General features: G+C 42.7%; 1 protein-coding gene across 1 annotated transcript; it reads left to right on the top strand.

The window, feature by feature from the left end:
• Positions 1–9,796: 9,796 nt before the first annotated feature.
• Positions 9,797–14,727, top strand: RPS4X (ribosomal protein S4 X-linked). Its single transcript, XM_054579550.1, has 7 exons — positions 9,797–9,874; positions 10,612–10,689; positions 11,128–11,308; positions 11,513–11,610; positions 12,916–13,087; positions 13,796–13,953; positions 14,519–14,727. The coding sequence occupies exons 1-7, from the start codon at positions 9,872–9,874 to the stop codon at positions 14,618–14,620; spliced, it is 792 nt and encodes a 263-aa protein (XP_054435525.1). The 5' UTR covers positions 9,797–9,871; the 3' UTR covers positions 14,621–14,727.
• Positions 14,728–15,270: the final 543 nt, after the last annotated feature.

The raw sequence follows: 15,270 nt of genomic DNA on the forward strand, positions 1-15,270 counted from the left end.
ATATGTGGGTGGTGTTTTCTTATCCATTCAGCTACCCTATGTCTTTTGATTGGAGCATTTAATCCATTTACATTTAAAGTGATTACTGGTAGGTACATATTTATTGTCATTTTATTCTTTATATCTATGTTCCCTTTTTTTCTTTCTTCTTCTTAGATAAGTCCCTTTAACATCTCTTTAACAAGAAATCCCTCCTGGGCAATCCCTCCTGGTCTGAAATGTTTGTGTTGGGAAATCAGCTGACAGACTTATAGAGCTCCCTTGTAGGTAACTGTCTTTCTCTTGCTGCATTTAAGATTCTCTCTTTTTCTTTGACTTTTGCCATTTTAATTATGATGCGTGATGGTGTGGGCCTCTTTGGGTTCATCTTTTTTTGGGCTCTACATTTCTTGAACTTGTGTGTATTTTTCCTTCACAAGATTAGGGAGGTTTTTAGTCCTTATTTTTTCAAATAGGTTTTCAATCCTCTGCTCTCTCTTCTCCTTCTGGTACACTTATGATCCAAATGTTATTATGCTTCAACAATCTCAGAGGTCCATTAAACTATGCTTACTTTTTAAAATTCTTTTTTTACTGTTGCTGCTCTGATTGAGTGTTTTCTGTTACCTCATCTTCCAAATCACTGATTCGATCCTCTGCTTCACTAACCTATTGTTCATTTATTCTGGTGTATTCTTTATTTCAGTTACTGTATTCATTTCTGACTTGTTCTTTTTTATGGTTTCTATGTCCTCTTTTATGTTTACTATCTCTTTGTTTAATTTCTCACTGAGTCCATTCATTCTTCCTCTAAGTTCTTCAAGTGCCCTTATATCCATGGTTTTGAACCCTGTATCTGGCAGATCATCTCCATTTCATTTAGTTCTTTTTCTGGGAATTTCTCTTTTTCTTTTATTTTGGGCCTGTTTCTTTGTTTCCCCATTTTGGCTTCCTCTCTGTATTTGTTTCTGTGTAATAGGTACATCTGCTATGTCTCACATTCTTGGTCTGGTACCCTTATGTAGTCAGTGTCCTGTGGGGCTCAGTAGCACACTCTCCGTGATCACCCAAGCAAAGGTGTTCCAGGAATGTCCATTGTGTGGGTTACATGAGCCCTCTTTTTGTAGTTAAGTCTTGATTGCCGTTGGCCCCTCCATGCATTGGGTCAACTCTCAGGCTGGCTGACTTTGAGGATAGACTGCAAAGACAGTATACAAGCTGCTGTGCAGGTGTTGACCACACAAAGTGTAGTTTTCCTCAGCAGGGCCTGATGCCTGTTGGGATTTCCCTTCGGTTATACTACGTGTGAGCTAATTGGGTCGTGCTCTGGTGTGGTCTGACTCCTACTACTGGGTGTGTTGGTTCTGGATCCTCTTTGGGGGGGACTATGGATGCAGGTCAATGGGTCAATGTCAGCTGCTTGTAATGGGCCTTGGGCTGGAGCTACCAAGAAATCTGCTGTTTGTTGCTGTCTCTGCTGGGCTTGGGTGCACATAGAAGAAGCCAAGTTGCATACCAAGGCCGGCTTCCACCAGCTCTGAGCTCAGGGGCAGATTAGCAGAAGGCCCAAGACATCCCAAGATTTACCTCCACCTGCCAGCTGTCTGTGAGGCTCAGTCACTGGAAAAGCTTCTGGTGGTGCATAAGATGTATGAGATAGGTTCTCAGTGAGTTACTGCGTAGGGGGTCAGTGCTTTTTACCAGGTTAATACAAACTGAAACTTGGTGCCAGTGCTAGGTCTGAGGCCACTCAGCAAAATTATCAGGATACACCAAAGCTAGCCATCACCCTCTTGGGACCCATAGACCTTTGTGGTGGAGTGTCATCTCAGGGGATGCAAGGACAACACATTTTACATCTCTGCCTTTCCTATCAGTCTCAATTTAGGTTCCTCTGTAAATCCTTATTTTTAAGACTTCCATTCAGCTTGTGTTCAGGTGGTTTTTTGAGTTGATTATTTCCTACTTAGTTGCAACTCCAATATGTTCCTGGAAAGAGTTGAGTGTTACTTCCACCTACTCCCCTGCCATCTTGCTCCTTCAAAGGAAATTGTTTAAAAATATATGGAACTAAATGAAAATAAGTGCCCTGGCTGGGTGGTTCAGTTTGTTTGAGCATTGTCCCGTACACCAAAATGTTGTGGGTTTGATCCTCAGGCAGGGAACATACCTAGGTTGTGGGTTCGATCTCCAGTTGATCAATGTTTCTCTCTCACATTGATCTCTCTCTCTCTCTCTCTCTCTCCCCCCCTCCCTTCCACCTTCCCTCCCTCTATCTCTCTAAAATCAATAAACATATCCTCAGGCAAAGATTAAAGTAAGAAAATAAGTATATGATACTTCAATATTTGTGAGATACTGCTAAAACAGAGAGGGAAATTTATAGCACTAATTGTTTACATTAGAAAAAGATGAAAGGTCTCAAACCAATAGTCTAAATACTTCAAGAACAAATAAAATAAGAGCAAAATAAACCCAAATCAAACAGAAAGATGAAAATAATAAAGACAGGAGCAGAAATCAATAAAATTGAAAGCAGGAAAACAATGGAGAAAAATCAATGAAACAAAAAGCTGATTCTTCAGAAAAAAATCAATACAATTGACAAACCTCTAGCAAGACTGACACAAATAAAAAGAAAAAAAAACACAAATTACCAAAATCAGAAATGAAGCAAGGGATAGCAATCACTACTGATTCTTCAACTATTAGAGGGTTAATAAGAGAATAATACAAATAACTTCGGGTTTATAAATTCAGTGTGGAAGAAATGGACCAACTTCTCAAAACCCACAAGCTACCGAAAGTCTATCAAGGTGAAATAGATAGTAGTCTTATAGCGATTGAAGGAATTGCATTTTATAATTGAAGAGCTCCCGGGAAAGAAATCTTTAGGTCTAGGTTTATTACACTGGAGAATTTTAGTAAATATTCAAAGAATTAACACCAATATTATACAGTGTCTTCCAGAAAATAGGAGGGTGAAACTCCTTCCAGTATTATCTTGATTACAAAACTAAATAAAGACAATACAGAAAAGAAGAAAACTACAGACCAATATCTTTCTTGAACTTAGATGCAAAAATTCTGAACAAAATTTAGCAAATCCAATCCAATCACATATAAAAAGGACACTATGATCAAGTAGATTTGTTCCAGGTATGCAGGGTTGGTTCAACATTCAAAATTAAATCAATATAATTTACCGTATCACCAGACTGAAGAAGAAAAACCATAGAATCATATCAGTTAATGCAGAAAAAGCATTTGACAAAATTCAAATCATGATAAAAAAAATTTAAAACCTTGGTACACTAGGAATACAGGGGAATTTTCTCAACCTCTTAAAGAGCATCTCTAAAAATAAACCTAGCATCATAGTTAATGGATAACAAATAGATGCTTTTTCTCTAAGATCAGGAACAAGACAAGGATAAACATCCATCATTCTTATTCAACATAGCACTGGAAGTCCTAGGCCTTAAAGTAAGGCAAGAAAAAGAAATAAAAAACACATAAACCATAAAGAAAGAAATTTTTCTCATTTGCAGATAGCATGACTGTCTACATAGAAAAATCTCAAGGAATTTACAAAAACACTCCTAGAACTAATAAGTGAGTTCAGCAAGTTTGAAGGATACACAATGCACAAAAAAATAAAACAACCACATTTTATATACTAGTGAGGAACATATGAAAATCAAATTTTAAGACACGGTACAATTACAATCACTATATATATTAGGTCTGTCCAGAAAAAGTCCAGCCATTGTTAGTATAACCTCGAGAACGGTTGGTGTGATATCAATGTAACCTGGCAGCCAAGGGGAGTAGACTGGAATGTGCATGTGTGAACAATGACAACTTCACAGTACTAGTCAGTGGGGGTGGTACAGACCGTTGACTGGGCATGTGTACTGTGTGGCCGTGACATTCAAAATGACTGAGCAAGTAGAGCAAGGAATCTGCATCAAATTTTGTGTTGAGCTTGAACATTCTCGTGGAAACTATTCAGATAATTCAGAAGGCTGCAGCTATGGGCAACTGGTGATTGACAGCTTTATCACAACATGTCTGTGCATGCTTGTGCACAGTTTTTTGGTGAAACATCAAATCACCCAGTGATTCAGCTCCCCTACAGCCCAGATTTGGCTCCCTGTGACTTCTGGCTTTTTCCAAAACTAAAGTCACCTTTGAAAGGGAAGAGATTTCAGACCATCGATGATATTGAGGAAAATATGGTGGGGCAACTGGTGGCATTTGGGAGAACTGTGTGAAGTCCCAATGTGTGTACTTTGAAGGAGACTGAGACATCATTGTCTTATGTACAATGTTTCTCTTTTTTTTCCAATGTGTGGTTGCCTCTTGCACATCCCCTACTGGGGACCCAGCCCACAACCCAGGCATGTGCCCTGACTGGAAATTGAACCGGTGACCCTTGGCTTCACAGGCCAGCACTCAATCCACTGAACCACACCAGCCAGGGCTGTACAACATTTCTTGTATCCTGTATACTCTTCAATGAATGTCTCTATTTTACATATTACATGGCTGGATACCTTCTGGACAGACTGTGTGTGTGTGTGTGTGTGTGTGTGTGTGTGTGTGTGTGTAAAACCTCATCAGAATCTGTAAATTACAAAATGGTGATAAAAGAAATCAAAGAACACCTAAACTGATCTACAAATTTAATGCAATTTTACCAAAATCTCAGCAAGATTGTTTTTCAGAGATAGTCCCACTTATTCCAAAACGTATGTGGAAAGGCAAAAGAACTATAGTGCCTAAAAAAATATTGTTAAAGAAGAACAAAGTAGAAAGAATGACTCTAATCAATGTTAAGGCTTACTACATAGCTATAATAATTGAGGCAGTGTGATACTAGTGGAAGGAACGATACAGATAAATGGAACAGAATAGAGAACCAGAAATAGACTCACACAAATGCAAAAATGGTTTATAAAATTTAATTTATTTAATTTTTGAGAGAGGGGAAGGGAGGGAGAAAGAGAGAAAGAGAAACACCATTGTGTGGTTGCGTTACATGCCCCCCACCAGGGACCTGGCCTCCAGCCCAGGCCTGTGCCCTGACTGTAATCAAATCTGGGACTCTTTGGTTTGCAGGCCAGCACTCAATCCACTGAGCCACACCAGCCAGGGTGCAAAAATGATTTTGACAAAGGTAAAAAAGCAATTTAAAGGAGGAGGGACAGCCTTCTCAAAGAATGCTGCTGGAGCAATTGGACATCCATATGAAAATAAAAGGATCTTGGTCTAAACCTCACATCATATATAAAAATTAACTCAAAATGATAACTGATTTAATCATAAACAAGTCCCAATACTTTTAGAAAAAACATAGAAGAAAATCCTCAAATCTACCCTGGCTGGTGTGGCTCAGTGGATAGAGTGCTGGCTTGTGAACCAAAGGGTCGCTGGTTCGATCCCCAGTCAGGGCACAGGCCTGGGTTGCAGGCCAGGTCCCCAGCAGGGGGCGCGTGAGGGGCAACCACACACTGATGTTTCTCGCCTTCTCTTTCTCCCTCCCTTCCCCTCTCTCAATAAATAAATAAATAAATAAATAAGTTTATTATTAAAATACAGATGGCAAATAAGCACATGAAAGATGATCAGCATCATTAGCCATTAAGGAAATGTAAATTAAAACCACACACCTATCAGAATGGTTAAAATGAAAAAAAAAAGTGGCAACACCAAATGCTGACAAAGATGCAGAGATACTCTATCACTCACACAGCCACTGTGACATAAAATATGGCAATTTTAATCCAAGTAAACTTCAACTTACCATTGAACCCAGCAATCACCTCTTGATCATTTGCCTCAGAGAATGCAACATTATGACCACAGAAAAACCTGTACACAAATATTCTTAGCAGCTTTATTCCCAAGAACACTAAACTGGAAAGAATCCAGATTTCCTTCCAGTGGTATAGCCATGCATTGGAATGTTATTTAGCAATAAAAGGGAATGGACAGCTTGGATGAGTGAAAAACAGCAATTCTCTAAAGGATAATTATAGAAATGGAAAACAGATTATGGGAAGCTAAACTGTTAAGGGCATAAACAAGGCCTGGAATTAGATTGGTTTCTAGACCCAGCTTTACCACTTGCTAGCGGGAGCTTGGTTTAAATTGCTTAATCTCTCAGAGTCTTGTTTTCCTTGTGCCTGACATAGTTTTCATTAATTTATTCAGTTGGTCAGGGAGAATTGAGTTGCAGGTACTGAGGATAATAGTGAACAGACATGTTTGTCCTCATAGAGCTGTCATGGAGGGAGGAGGCAATAAACACACTAATTCATATATTGAATACATAAGCAGAGATTTACTATGAAGAAAAATAAAGCAAGGTAAGGTAAAAGAAGAGAAAATGTTCTAGAGTGTTTAGCACTTGCTAGAACATAGTGTTAAAAAATATCAATTGTTAGTCCCCTATCGAAGGAATTGTTTGCAAATATTTTCCCATTTTATTGGTTGCTTTTGTGTTTTACTGATTTTTTAAAAAACAAAACCAACAAACCAACTCATAAACACAGATAACAAAAGGGCAGTTACCAAAGGGGAAAAGGGTAGGGGAGAATAAAGAGGGTAAAAGGGGTAAAATGTATGATGTTGGAGGGAGACTAGACTTTGGGTAGTGAGCACACAGTGCAATATACCGATGATGTATTGTCCAATTGTACACCTGAAACTAGATAATGTTACTAACTATTGTCACCCCAATATGTGTGTGTGTGCATCAGTTGTTACACGTTGTTATTAATAATCAGAAAAATACAAATTGAAACAACATTAGTACAAGTTAAAGAGAAGCAATTACCAGGCTGGGCCTATAGTAAAATTGCAAGGATCCTGAGAAAGGTTTTTCATGATACATGTTCACTACTTACTATCAAAGTGTTTCAGACTCTCTTTTCAACAGTTACTGCCAACCACTCCCATGGACTAGGCACAGATACACCAGTTCTCACAAACGTGGATCTTCAGCTCAGATTATGTGCCTGAGCTCAGACCTATGTCCAGAAGACGTCTCCGGTTGGCTGTCCCTCTTTCTGAGCCCCATATCTCACACCAGGCATGCCTCCTCCTTGTTCCCAGTGAATGCACCAATGAGTCACTAAGCCAGAACCTGGGAATTATCCTAACTGCCTCCTTGCCCCTCACCCCTGTACATTAATCATTTCCAGTCAGATCTTGCCAATACTCCATCTGCAATGTGTTGTGAATCTGCCCCCTCTTCCTCCTCCACCTCACAGCCACAGACCTGGGTCTCACCATTCTGTTTCTTGTTTGTATTGCTGAAATAAATATACCTGACCCATCTTCTCCAAGCCACTCACACTTCCTTCAAACCAGAGTTATCTTTCTAAAGCACAAAGCTGATCCTGCCCTTAAAGTCTTCCAATGGCTTCCCATTGTCTACCTACATAGTAATATCCGAGGGTCTTAAAATTTAGCAGCCCTCTGTATTCCAAACTACCTTGCTTACCATCTTTTCTCCAATGAGCTTTTCACCCATTCTTCCCAACTTGCCTCTCCCATTGTAATGTGAATTCCTTGAAAGAAGGTACTAGATCTTAATCATCTCTACATCTCTGGTTCACAAAACAGAGCTCAACACAAGGGTACACACTCAATAAATGCTGGGTGAAGGAATGAATTTATTCTAAGGAAATCATTTGACTGAAAGGGGAAAACCATGTGAAGCAACATTCATAATAAAGAAAGAGTGCAAATAACTGAATGTTCAACAATGAAGAACTTTTATTAATTATGGGACCATTTAATGGAATGTGATGCAGCTGTTAAAATACTAATTATGAAGGTTATGTAGCGACTCAGAAAGTGTTTGTAATACAATAAAAGCAGACTAGAACATGGTCTGTGTGCTAGGATTAAAATTATGTAAAAGTATGCATGCACACAAACTGATCAGAATGAGAACAGGAACAAATGAATACAGATGATGCATTTAGGGTGTTTGGGGAGGTAGTGTTTGTGATTTTCTTGGCCCTTTCCAAATTCCATTTATTGTTGTTAAAATGTCATTTGTGCTTAAATACAAATTGACAAAGGAAAAAAATATACTGAAAAGGGTGCTTTGATTTTTCTCAAGTCCTTGATAAGTTGTGGCACAAAAACAAACCACTGACCTGGGAGACAAGAAATGAGCCCCCACCCCTAACTGGCCGTGTGATTCTGATTAAGATTTGCAGCTCTAAGCAGCCATTTCGCTCATCCTGTCCGGCTGGAAGTCCCATGATTATTCCTTGTTCCCAAATCAATTCCCATCGTTTCTGTTAGCAGCACCACCATCTTCCTGGTGCCTCCAGGCTGAAAACCTCAGAATCCACCTCCCATTGTCTCACTACCTTCACTCTCTTTCTAATCCCCAGCTCCAAACAATTGCCTGCCCTTTCCAATAATCATTTATAACATGCTTTACTATGGACCTAGGTTTAGACAAAGTCCCTGCCCTCTTAGCTCATACTGTCTGGTTGAGAAAAGCTAACTATTTTTGTCTCTCTTGCTCCTCTGCAGATTGCTGAGGGGTGAAGTGGAGAGTAGAGACAGAGACCTGTAAAATAGAACCTCATGAGTTAGGAGCTTGTCTCAGTGGTGGGAGGAGTTCAGGCACAGGCTGGATGTTCTCTGGGATAGTCTAGTAAGACCTAGCACAATGAGTGGCATGTTGACTCAATTTATTCACTTAACAAGTATTTGCCAAATGTTGGACACAACGCCAAGCCCTCCTTTAGGTGGCAAAGGACCTGCCCAAATGAATTAGGGCAGGCTTTGTCATAGACATGCTCACAGTCTAGTGGAGGACAGACAAGGAAACGAGGCATTACAGCCCAAAATGCTAGGTGCTGTCATCTTTCAGTTTGAACAGAGGGCTCTGGGGCAGAAGAATGTGGGATGGACCCTGCTTGAGGGGCCCCGGGAGCTCCAAGAGCCAGAGGGATTTGAGCTGGGTGTGTCTACAAGGCTGAAGAGATTAGGGGCCCAGGAAGGGGGCTGGGCTGTCCATGGTGAGGAATCAGCTTTCTCAGAGCAGTAATAGTTTGGAAGTGCTTAAGCTTTGAGGTTTGGGGTGGGGGAAGGGGGCAATGGGTGTCCAGGCACAGGAGGCAGTGGGTGAGGGGCAGAGGGACTTGAGGGGCCCAGGAAGGTGGGCCAAGGGCAGTTTCAAGGTAGGGAAATAGCATGATCAATCTAAGTTTTAGTTAGCTGATGGTCTCTAATGCTGCCTCTCTTCCCTGAGACTTTTGTAAGTGCCAAATGTGTTGTACAGGAAACGAGGGGCAGGGTGCCAAGGTTCAAGGAGGGCTTCTATTCTCCCTCTCCCTACCCCCAACCCTCTTGACACTGCAGAGAAGCAAAAGAGAGAAAAAATGTTGGTTCTTCCCAACCTATAGTATGGGCAGATTGACTGGCTCGAGAGAGCTGGGAAGAAGGGGCAGACCAAATATGTTTAAGAAATAATATGAAATACTTACTAAAATGTATTCTATTGCTTATAGAAGCATGTGTAAGTGGGGCTTAAAGTAGCCTCACTTTGCACTCTGCTAGAAGGCAGGAAGTTTGTCTAGCTTACCCAGGACCTAACACGGAATCCTGCATCTCAAAGGAGGTGGAAGGGAGGGAAAGGGAGGGAGGAAATTGCGTTTAGGAGACCGCCGTGTTTCGGTGGCCCTTCCCAAACTTCGGACCTCTGACCTCCCACCAGCAGGTGGCAAGATAGAATTCCGGCAAGCCTTGCTAGGACGGGGTGGGCGGAGCATCCAAGGTCGGCGCGCGCAGCCTCCTACCCTTTTTTCTGGGTGCACCGGAAGGAGGCGGTCCTCTTTCTGTGCCTAGCGCAGCCATGGTAAGGAAACTTGTTTGCGGGCTCTTGGGATGCCATCAACCTCCATCCTCCCTGGGCTGGGGCTGTCCGGGGCTTCTGAGCCCCTGCAGGGAGTGACCGGGCGGAGGCAAATGGACTGCGGCCTGCGGGATTGGCCCAGGCGGCCTGGAGGGCGAGAGCGAACGCGGTCCCGGCGAGGGGGTGGTGAGAACTGGTGCCGCTGGCTGGAAGGCCCCGGTCTCTGGCTGGCGATGGCATACTGCGACCCTGGGAGGAGCGGTGGATGGACCTGGAGGGCAGACCGCGGTCCAGGGCTAGTGGGCGGCAGTGGCAGCCGGGAGAGAAGCATTTTTCTTCGTCCTTGTCTTTTTGGCACGGCCTGACTTTGCGTAGTGTGGCCAGTAAGCATCTGTACACAGCATTCAGTAGGCTTCCTTCCGCGTTTTAAAGTGAAAGCCGGCATCAGCTTTTGGCTTTAGAGTGAGGGGGGAGCAGTTACTGGCACGTGGTGGTGCTGAGGTCAGGCAGATCTCGCACCGGACACGTTAAGCCAGACGGTCAGGTTGCGAAAAACGTTTCTGTTTGACTTAGAAGCACAGGTTGGGTTCCGGTCCATATCTGTTGTTGGATGGCTGTGTGCCAAGAGGTCCAACCCCTGTCCATTTCACCGGCATAGTGTCCTAGAAAAAAAATAAAGCCTCGAGAAGCAGATACACTTTTAAGCAATAACATGAAAATACTTCAAAACTCTCCCGCAGGCTCGTGGTCCCAAGAAGCATCTGAAGCGTGTAGCAGCTCCAAAGCATTGGATGCTGGATAAACTGACTGGTGTGTTTGTAAGTATTGTTGTAATTATATTTTATACATTGTATCTTAAGGGACACAGTTTCTTTGCCAGTTTTATGGACAACTTACGGGGCCTACTTTTTACTGTTACTTTGTATCAGGCATCCCTGACTACTGCGTCCATAATGTTCGTTGGGGTGCCTCCCGTAAGATTTCGTTACTCCATATACCACATAATACACTTAACATGGACTCAGGACCCACATGTTCTTATCAGGCCTGGTCCTCTGAAAGGGGGGATGAAGCTGTAAAACGTGAAGATAAGGAACAGTTATATAAGCTTTCAACACCACTTGTGGACCCGGGTGGGGGGGGTGATGGACAGTCTAGGGTCTAGATAATGGATCTCATGACTTGGAAAGTGAGTTTGTGTGAATCCCAACAATAGTTTGAGAGGGTTGTTGTTTTTTTTTTAAATCATCTTACAGGCTCCTCGGCCATCTACCGGTCCCCACAAGCTGAGAGAATGTCTCCCTCTCATCATTTTCTTAAGGAACAGACTTAAGTACGCCCTAACAGGAGATGAAGTAAAGAAGATCTGCATGCAGCGGTTCATTAAGATTGATGGCAAGGTCCGAACTGATATAACCTACCCTGCTGGTTTTATGGGTAAGTGGCCAGTGGTTGGCTCTTGGCGGTGGCTCCTTGAAACATTAGAATATTAAAGATTAACTAGCCATCATCATTAGTCTTAGGGATCCTTGTTGGTGTTTGCAATGGGAAGCATATGGTTTTTCTTTTTAAAGTTGTGTAGTTACGCAGCATGGGATAGTGGAGGTCACTATAGTAACCTTAGTTACTGTTTGGTATCAGATGTGATCAGCATTGACAAGACCGGAGAGAATTTCCGTCTGATCTATGACACCAAGGGTCGCTTTGCTGTTCATCGTATTACACCTGAGGAAGCCAAGGTGAGTGTTACAAGCAGGCTGGGTTTTCATGCAGCAATATTACTTGGTATTAAGTTAGAGCCTGAAGTAAGTACATGGGCTGGTCCACTGGGGTGATGTAGGTAGATGAAGATTACTTATAATCTTATAGTGGAAATGTCCAGTTAACAATTTGGTGTGAGATTCTGTCATATGTGCAAGTTTGTATTGTGTTATTAAAATCCTTTCTAATAGCTGTATAGCATTCTCTTGCTGAGTATCTAATAACTGACCCCCATTTTTAAGTTAACATCTTCAGTAGATTTTCTTTTTCTTTTTTTTTTTTTTTACGGGAGAAATAAATTCTAGTTGAACAGTGACTTCCTGGCTGCCTTTTTTGGAGGCAAGGAAAGTGACTTATCTAAGGACATTTATGAGTACTTAAAGTAAGGGTCTTTTAAGCATAAAAAGGACCAGAAAACCAATATCTAGTCCACTCCACTAGGTCCTGTAGTGTCTCCATTTGTAGGTCTAGCTTCACTCTGGAGGGGAAAGGTGTTAATGGAGGAGACTGAAAATCCTTGGGCACTCTTTAGAGATAGTTCCCAAAAAAAGATTACAGACATTGATTATTTAATTCAATTTGTTGTGATGGTTTTACACAAAGGTTTAAGGTTTCCTGAATTATTGGCTGTAAATGAAGGTTAATTTAATTGGGTGATTTAACTCCTAATTTCCTTAGCTGCCTTGTTAATCTGCAGGCTGGAGGGCATGTCCATGACATGAAGGTGATTTGATTTACTTTAAGGATGTCTGGGAGTGGCGTCCAAATTTGAAATGCTTTGTGAGGCTATGCGTTGATTGGATTAGCTTCTAATGCAATTGCAGTTTTTGAGACAAAACTCAGTTGTGATGCAGAGAGAGCCATTAAGAGGCACTTTTTAGGAAGAGTAGGCTGAGTTTGGGGGAGGGGTGGCAAGAGGCTTAAACAGCCTGGGGAAAGGAGGGTGATCAATCTACCCAGGAATTGGAATATATGGTGATTTTTCACTGTCTTGGACTTGAGCTTGGGAGTGATACAGTGCAACGGGGAAAATCCATGATGACAGTAGCCTAGAGAGAGGCAGCGTACAAGATAAATTTGTAGAGGGTAGGAAGAAAAATTAGGGACACCATTATTTTGCTGCAGTTCAGGAAGCCAGCACTTTCCGTGTAGGACTGTGTCCTTTGACTGCTAATTGCATTTTTAGGCTGGCAATTTGTGGCTTTGAAAGAACCTTTTTGTCCACTGTGGAGCATAGTGCGTGTGAGCTAGACTAACTGTGGCTAACCTTTGTGTGTTCCTAGTACAAGTTGTGCAAAGTGAGGAAGATCTTTGTGGGCACAAAAGGAATTCCTCACCTGGTGACCCATGATGCTCGCACCATCCGCTACCCTGATCCCCTCATCAAGGTCAACGACACCATTCAGATTGATTTGGAGACAGGCAAAATTACTGATTTCATCAAGTTTGACACTGGTAAGCAGTCTCTGTGCTACCTGGACGTTCTTTTTAAAGCCCAGCCATAGGAGCTGTTTGGGGGGGGGGGTGTTTTTTGCTTTTCTCTCTCCTTCCTCTTTTTTTATTAATTGAAATTTACTCAGGCATTATGACTTGCACAGGACTTTTTGAATCCTCTAGGTGATTCTGATGCACCTAATGAGCAACCAAAGCTAGATGTCTTTTGTTGTAGTAAAGGAAACTGGAGAGTGTAGCCGCTCCAATGCCTGGATATACAGTCTTGATACTTCAAAGGTGCAAATGCTCAGAATATCCCTGGTGACTGAGATGAGTGAGGTCTGGTATCACATTCTCAGTCCTGCTCCAAATGTCTCCAAACTCCCCTCTCCATGGAAATGACTTGAGGCCTGGGCAGGAAAGTCTGACCAAAAAGCAAACCCTCCTGATTAGACTAGAGCTCTTGTTAATGGTGTCATTGTGCCTTGGAAGAACAGTGGTCATGTAGGCGAGACTTGGTGGGGACCTGGCAAGGTGGGTGCGGTAGAGTTCACACTGGTTAGGTGTGCGAGAAGGATGGGGTCAACCTTAGAGTCCAGGTGGCTGACAGAGCCACAGAAGTACATTCAAAGGGGAGGAGAAGGGATTGATGAACTTGGCCCTGTCTCTGTCATGCATCACATTGGGTTGTGATAGGCCTCGCTGAGCATATTATTCCTTCCTTCCTAGGTAACCTGTGTATGGTGACCGGAGGTGCTAACCTGGGAAGAATTGGTGTGATAACCAACAGAGAGAGACACCCTGGTTCTTTTGATGTAGTTCATGTGAAAGATGCCAATGGCAACAGCTTTGCCACCCGGCTCTCCAACATTTTTGTTATTGGCAAAGTAAGTCTGGGTTTCCCTCTTCTCTTGTCCAGGGAAACCTGCGAAGGCAGGTACTGCTGGGATTGCAGCTCCTGGCAGGCTGTGCCGAGCCTAGTGTAAAGCCTCTCCTGGGATAGGGCTCACATAGACTTGGGCTGGGGCAAACCTGGGCTTTTTTAGTGCCACAGAATCAGCAGGGGGCCTGATTACCTAGGTTGGTGAAAAGTGCCAGCAATGGAATAGTGAATATACCTTATAGTTAGGTCCTTCGATCTGTGCCTGTGGGTGGCGGGGGTTGGAGGGGGCGGACTAGTGGTCATCCTTGGGCACCACTTCAGTACTTCTAAGACATTAGTTTTGACGGGTGTTGTAGTTTGCATCTTCCTATATGGGCAGTGGGTTTAAGAGAATGGCCCCAAGCAGTGGGCATTTCTGATAAACCAGCATCCAAGGGTCCAAAGACTGCCTGGCTGTTGCTGAGTGCTTTCACGAACCAGTTTCTGTCCCTGCAAATGTGAAGACAGGTGTGCCAAGTTGCTAATGGTGTTGCTGTGTAGCGGGTTTTGATTCTCGTTTTCTCCTTCAGGGCAACAAACCATGGATTTCCCTTCCCCGTGGAAAGGGTATCCGCCTCACCATTGCTGAAGAGAGAGACAAGAGACTGGCGGCCAAACAAAGCAGTGGGTGAAATGAACTCTGTATGTTGTGATTGGAAAAGTGTTTGTAATTAATTAAGGATACTACGACACTATGAATTAAAGATAATACGACATGATGAATTAAAGATAAATACAACATGATGAATTGTCTTTTCGGTATGGGGGTGGGGTTTTTTGTTTTAATTTATGGTTTCCTGCTATTCTGCTTTATAACATGTAAAGCAGATGGGATTTTTCAGGCATTCGGTGATATGGATCTTCCTGTGTCCATTATAGGATGGACTTGGGTGGTGGTGGGAGGGAGAACACGCCAGACTTGGCAAAGGGGCGGCAGTGCAGAGTTCAAACACTCTTGACTTGGCCAAGACTTGTCTACCCCATTAAGTCAGCCAAAAGAAATCAGTGCCTTCCTTTATCTCTGGTCTTTCCTGCCACTGTAATCCTCAACTCCAACCTCAGAGGACCCTGCAAAACAGAAAACGTAGGAAAATCCACTTGTTCCTGCCTGCCAATCTCAGAAGGTGCCAGCTCCTATACCCTGTTTATCTCAAGCCCTGGGTCTCCCCTAAGAAGTATCCTGCCTTTTGCTATCAGCCTCCTCACCAGCTTTCTTACTCCCATTACTATATAAAGCTCATCTTGCTAAAAACCAAAACCACCCTTTGCCTCCTATAGCCAG

Source organism: Pteronotus mesoamericanus, unplaced genomic scaffold, assembly GCF_021234165.1.
Source record: "Pteronotus mesoamericanus isolate MK-2021 breed Mesoamerican mustached bat unplaced genomic scaffold, CSHL_Meso_final contig_55, whole genome shotgun sequence".
NCBI classification, from domain to species: domain Eukaryota; kingdom Metazoa; phylum Chordata; class Mammalia; order Chiroptera; family Mormoopidae; genus Pteronotus; species Pteronotus mesoamericanus.

Coding starts and splice junctions, on each gene's coding strand:
- RPS4X (XM_054579550.1), top strand. Junction 10,690..11,127: donor ATAAACTGACTGGTGTGTTT/GTAAGTATTGTT, acceptor ATCATCTTACAG/GCTCCTCGGCCATCTACCGG. Junction 11,611..12,915: donor TTACACCTGAGGAAGCCAAG/GTGAGTGTTACA, acceptor GTGTGTTCCTAG/TACAAGTTGTGCAAAGTGAG.